Source organism: Talpa occidentalis, unplaced genomic scaffold (genome assembly GCF_014898055.3).
Source record: "Talpa occidentalis isolate TD23 unplaced genomic scaffold, MPIMG_talOcc4v2.1 talOcc4.10, whole genome shotgun sequence".
In the NCBI taxonomy this organism is placed as follows: Eukaryota; Metazoa; Chordata; class Mammalia; order Eulipotyphla; family Talpidae; genus Talpa; species Talpa occidentalis.
Genome location: NW_023600993.1, coordinates 52,081,636 through 52,088,211, shown reverse-complemented (window position 1 = coordinate 52,088,211; position 6,576 = coordinate 52,081,636). Strand labels below are relative to the sequence as shown.

Sequence of the window (6,576 nt, the reverse complement as noted above, 5' to 3'; positions counted from 1 at the left end):
TACTCCAAAACCTTTTTGTCATAACTGGAGACTATCAGAAGAACTGGAAATGTTTTCTTGTAGCCTGTAAAAAGTTAGAAAAACTTGCTTTTCAAAATATTAGTGGCAGGACAAATTTCTAGACAATAAAACTTTAAAGATTCCCCTTCTTTTCCTTTAATCCAAGTGGTCTGTTTATTTCTATATATATATATTTTCTTCATGCTGTAATATTAGTCCAAAGTGATGAATGGCAGGTGTGGAAAAAAGGGGACCAGAGAAACTCTGTTGTTTTGAAAAGACTTCATTATTTTTACCCTATTTTGCAGAGTGTCATTCTAAATAAGTGCTAGCTTGTAGAAGGTTTTTATTGTTTTTGAACCACAGGTTTTATATTACCTTAAAAAAAAAAAAGAGAGAGAGAAAGAAACCTCTCAGCCGCAAGTTGGATCCATCTGGCAGCAGTACAAATCTAGCACCACCCAGGGAGGGAGTGTTTGCTTCTCCGCTCACTTCTGGCAGTGAAGAGGAATGCTGGACATAGAGAGACAACAGGACGCTTGCCCAGAGCATCACCACGCTGCTCCCCTGCCCCACACCTTGTGCCTCCTCTTTTTGGAACACACAGGTGAGTATACTGAGGTGCTAGTTCAAATGGAGCGTCCTAGCTCATTGGATGCAGGCCTTGACTGTCAAGTGCAATGCACTGAGGTGTGGGATAGGTCTCCACACCTTCAGGAGCTCTACCTGGCTTGGCTAAGACCATAAGAGTCTCATTCAACCCAATAAATTGCTGAAAAGATCTTTTTGTGTTTCATGAGTATTTATACTTTTGAAAATCACTTTGTAGCATGCTTTTCTATAGACTATAAAGAACATTAAAGCAGCAGTTTTATGTCTTTTACAAATCGGTGGCTAGTTGTTAATCGGGTATTCTTTTATATTCACAAATGGTAAGATCTTATAGCACTTTTATTGATGAAAAATGAAGCATGTAAAGTTTTCAGTGTCAATATTTTAATATACTACAAATGGATAAAATATAGCATTTAACATTAAACAGTGAACTGAAAAACTATAAAGATAAAATTTTCCTATAATATTGCAGTTGTCTCTAAATATAAAACTCAATGTTATAAATTTGGGTTCTTAATGAATTTTTTATACCACAAATTCTGTTTCTACTTAGATGTCAGAAACTGAGCTGGAAAAGATAAAAGTAAGAACAGCTGAGCATTTTGAAAATGATAAAAATAACATTTCTTGGTTAAAGGAAGGTAAGTCCTCTTGCTGTTGATTTGTTATTGATGTGAAAATTGTGCTTTGTTTATAAGCAAGAAATAGTGTGGAGAAGGAGAAAAAAATGCCTCAGCAGTTCAAATGATATTAGTGCTTTTGGTTTTATTTATTTTTTTCTTTTATATTCTCTCTTTCTTTTTTGGCCTAAGTGGTAGTTTGAAGGTCTTTAGTAGCACTGAAATGCTTCTCCTGTTACCTGTGTTGCAGTAAACAGATTATTTTGTTGGTAAAACAGTATCTATTTTCAACTCAAATACATATTATTTTTGAGGTCCTTGTTGTGCTGTAGAATATTTTCCTTTATAGCCCAGAAGACTAACTAATTTGAGGATAAGTATTTTTAAAATAAAATAATCACAGAAAGATTGCATGCTGTAGGAAATAACATCTACAAATAGAATGGCCATTCACTGCAATTACAGAAGCCACCTTCCCAGGGGAGAATGCTGTCAGTGTCGGGCACAGCGTGCCTAAGATGGTTACTTGAAATACATGCAAATCGATATGTTCTCTCCTATGATGAGTGCAAATTGGTGCAATTTTGAAAATATGTATAAACTCATGATTGTTTACTAGAAGTTTTGGTTTTATGACCTTTTCACTTCATGAACACTTTTAATATCTCTTTTTAAAAAAACCTGAAATGATGTTTTATATAAATATGTTGTACACCATTTCATGATCTATTGGGCTGTAAAGGGAAAATAATAATAATAATTATAATAACCCAAATAGTAATAATAACACCAACAATGTTTACTGATGATTTTGCTGAATAATCATAACACCCCTATGAAGCAGTAATTACTCCTGATTTTCAAATGAGAAAATAGAATCCCAAAGCCTAAAACTACAAAATCAGGAGTGCCAAAGCTAGTATTTGATACCAGACTATATGAGTCTAGTCTGTGATTTTAACTACCACCATATATATATACACTGTGTTTCAAAGGCAAAAATGTTTAAATTACTTGTCAGAACACACTCTGTGCTCCAGAAGTTTTCCTACAGTGTTAAAAAAAACACCTCCACCTTCATGTACACCCTTACATCCAACCCTGTCTTTAATCCTGCCCAACACCACACTCATTTTAAAAATGTTTACTTTTTGAAAAAAGATCATTCCTCCAGTCTGATGGCCCAGTGACAAATTTAATTGCTACATTCACCTTGACTCGAGATTCTATTTCAGCCATGATGTTTTCTCAGAACCATTTCCTTCAAAAGCCACAGGGCTAACAGATTCTCTAAGTTCCTTTTAATAAAAGATCTTTCAAATAGAATCTTTTAAAACAATGTGGAAGTGAAAAATTGAATATGGGTGGGTATTTGTGTGTGTGTGTGTGTGTGTGTGTGTGTGTATCTCAAAGCTGTACAATATAGGATCCCACCTCTTCAGGTGTAAGTTAGCACACTGAGCCCACCAACATGGCACTCCACCACAAACCACTGTGCCTTCTCTCTCCTTTCCTCTCCACTCCCTCCCCTCAATCTTTTATTTGTCTTTGTCCTTTTGGATTATTTTCACTTAGCATAATCTCCACTACTTCCACTGTAGAAAAAATGATGGAATAGATAGACCAGTCATTGTTTCCTCAAGTTTTCCTCTTAAAAAATTGTGTCCATTCAGTACAAATTAGGCATTGAGTTTCTGTAATTTGTAAATCTAACTTCCCAGGTGACCTGTTTTATCCCATTTGGACACTTCATTTAAACTATGCTCAAATTATGTTTACTGTATTTCATAAAAGGAAATTGAGGCAGACACTATATGGTAAGCTCTTAATTGAAAATCATCAGAATGAGTTAGTTTTGGAATATAAATGTCTTTATTAATGTTAAGAAGAAGTGTGTATTGGCTTATTTTATGTGTTTTTTAGTAAATCTGAGATTTACTAACTGTATTTACTAACTGTATGACGGTGTATTTAGTAAATAGTAAATACTAACTGTATTTACTAACTAGGTTTACTAACTGTATGACGGTGCCATGCTATTTAACTGCTCGAGTCTCAGATCTCTCAGTTGGGGTCAGTAATACTTGCATTGGGGTGAGATTTCATTATTTCTGTATTTTCCCCTCTTTTTAAAGCACAATTCAAAATAATATGTTTTTGGAGAGTTTGGTTCATACTTTGAAATATCTGCAATAGGAACTGCATCATGTATTTTTTATATTTTATACAAATTGCTTTATTTGGTCTCTATAGCAACTCGACATGTATAGTATTGGCCCCACTTTAAAGAATCAACTACTGAGACACAGAAAGACTCTGGATCTTCTTCAGTCTTGCAGAGTTGTGAAGTGGCAAATTGAAAATTGAACCCATATCTAACAATTCCAATTTTTTTTTCATTGCCTTAAAACACTATCACAATGATTAAAATACAGTGGGGATAACTTCCCCAACAGTTATTAATCAGTGTTTGAAATTTACCAAACTCCTTTTAAATATGAAATAGATGGTTTACAGTTGTTCAAATAAGTTTTTGCTCATGAATGACAAAGTGGTTGCCTCTCACATCAACATGTCTATTGCCTCCCTCTGCAACTCCAGCTGAATGCTCCCCATTGTTAAAATGCGGGTGATCAAAGCCTTGTCTTCTTTGGACATCCTCTCTGGGGTGTTCTACATATAGCAATGATCTCATTGCTTGACCTCAGAGTGAACATGAAACCCATAAAAGTTAGCCCCATCGTTTCCAAATTGAAAAAAGTGATATTCTTTTAATCTTCTCATTTTCAAACATTTGTTCAACATTTCTTAATCACTGCAATTCTGATATAAGACATGAGCATGGCAGAAAACAATTTTTAAAACTGAAAAGAAACACCACACTCAAGAAGGCTAAAATCAAATCATTTTGCTTTTGGCTGAATGGTAAAGAAGCTCTTATTTCCTTTTTATTTTCCATAGGTGGATCACGGATTTGATGGCCTCAGAGTGGGTGTCAGCATGCTGGTTAAAACTACACCCAGAGCTGTTAGCAACAATTAGGGTAAATAGTATTTGAAAAAATACACTGGTAGACCTGCAAACACTGATTACAAAATTATTTGATACCTATTTCAACTTCTTTTAAACCAATCAGGCAATCTTAGTACTGCCCTGAGGCAATCCTAGCCACTATTAGCCACTTCTTAATTTTATTTTATTTTAAATATATTTTTATTGAACTACCATTATTTTAAATCCTTGTTCATTTTTTTTCACAATAAAGGATTTCTCCCGGGTCTCCCTGGTGGTGCAGGTGGTTGAGCGCAGCGCTGTGAAGCTGTCCACAGCCTCTGCGGTGCGGGTTTGATCCCTGCCAGCAGCAGAGCAACCCACATGGTGGGGCAGACCTCTCCTGTCTCGCCCGCTGCTCCCCTCAGCAGTGTATTTCAGTCAGTCTGCCTGTTCTGTTCCCCGCTCTGTTTCGGGTGAATCCTCTCACCCTCCCGCACATCTGGCCTGTACCCCGGTTCTTATATAAATAAATAAATATTTAAAAAAAAAAAAGATTTCTCCCTCAGGTGTGGTCATCATGGTTCTCCCACCACAAAATCGCCCATAATCCTCCACCTTAGTTGGTGGAGCTCACCCCCCTCCATTTTGTCCCTCCTTCTTTCCCTTACCCCTCTTCCTACCCACTCAGATGTTTCGGATCTGTGGTCAGCTTTGGAGGGTTGATTTTAAAGTTTGTCTTTTCTGATCCTCTGAATTTCGGCAGAGTCTGTTGTAACTTCTCCTATTTCATCTGTGATCCCATTTATTTTAGGTTTTTTTTTTCCCCTGTTCCTCTTAATGAACCTATCTAGAGTTTTGTCTGTCTTGTTAATTTTTCCAAAGAACAAGCTTTTTTTTTTTTTAAAGATTTATTTATTTATTTATACAAGAACCAGGGTACAGGCCACATTCGCAGGAGGGTGAGAGGATTCACCAGAGACAGAGTGGGGAACAGAACAGGCAGACTGATGAAATACACTGCTGAGGGGAGCAGCAGGCGAGACAGGAGAGGTCTGCCGTGCCATGTGGCACCCTCGTTGGAGGCCAGGGATCGAACCAGTGCTGCAGAGGCTGCGAAGAGCCTCACAGCACTGTGCGCTACCTCCTGTGCCACCAGGGGAGGCCCCAAAGAAACAGCTTTTGAATTCATTGATCTTCTAGACTGTCTTTTTAATATCTACTTTTTTACTTCTGCTCTAATTTTTATTGTTTTCTTCTTTCTACTGGCTTTTGCTTTTTTTTTTTTTTTTTTTTTTTTTGTGGCTGTTCTTTTTCTAGTTCCTTGAGTTGAGAGACAAGGTTGTTTATTTGGGCTCTTTCTAGTTTATCAATTCAGGACTGTATTTATATATATTTTCCTACTATATTGCTTTTTGCTTTTTTGGAGGGTTTTCTCCTCTTTATCATTTCCTCGAAATATTTTTGTTTTTTTTCTTTGATTCCCTCGCTAACTCAGTTGTCATCAGTAGTGTGTTTTTCAGTTTCCATGTATTAGAGTATTTCCTCATTTTCTTTTTGTAGTTAATTTTTAGTTTGGTGTCTTTATAGTCAGAGAAGATACTTGATATGCTTTCAATCTTATTGAATTTCTTTATACTTTAGACCCAGTATGTGGTCAATCCTGAAGAATGACATATGTGTGCCTAGTAAAAAATGTGTATTCAGCTTTTTTGGAGTGTAGTGTCCTTTAAATGTCTATTAAAACCTCTATGAGCTAGTTCTTTGTTTAGGATGATTGTGTCCTTATTTATTTTCTGTCTTGATCTGTCTATTGGTGAGAATTGGATATTGAATTATCTAAAGCCATATGTATTTCCCCAATGTCTTTTTAGAGATTTGATAGTAATTGTCTGATGTATTTTGGTGTTCCTTCATTTGGTGAGTATAGATTGATGAGTATATGTTTTTTATTTTTTTATTATTTTTTTAAAGATTGATTTATTTATGCATACAAGAGCTGGGGTACAGGCCAGAGATGTGGGGGGTGAGAGGATTCACCAGAGACAGAGTCAACAGAACAGGCAGACTGACTGAAATACACTGCTGAGGGGAGCAGTGGGCAAGAAAGGAGAGGTCTGCTGTGCCATGTGGGTTGCTCCTGGGCTGGCCGGAGATCAAACTGGTGCTGCAGAGGCTGTGGATTGCTTCACAGTGAAGTGCTTAACCCCTTGCGCCACCAGTGAGGCCCAGTATTAAATTTTGTAATTGTATCATTTCCTTAATTGTTATGTAGTGTCCATCCCTGTCTCTTCTTATATGTTTAATCTGGGAGTTTATTTTATCTGATATAAGTATAGCTGTCCCTGCA

General features: G+C 36.5%; 1 protein-coding gene across 1 annotated transcript in view; it reads left to right on the top strand.

The window, feature by feature from the left end:
• Positions 1 to 411: 411 nt before the first annotated feature.
• Positions 412 to 6,576, top strand: part of MDFIC2 (MyoD family inhibitor domain containing 2) — a 132,551-nt gene continuing 126,386 nt past the window's right edge. Inside the window, exons 1-2 of the mRNA XM_054695485.1 lie at positions 412 to 607; positions 1,169 to 1,256. Coding sequence (XP_054551460.1) covers positions 1,169 to 1,256 — 88 coding nt within the window. The 5' untranslated portion in view covers positions 412 to 607. The remainder of the gene's footprint in view (positions 608 to 1,168; positions 1,257 to 6,576) is intronic.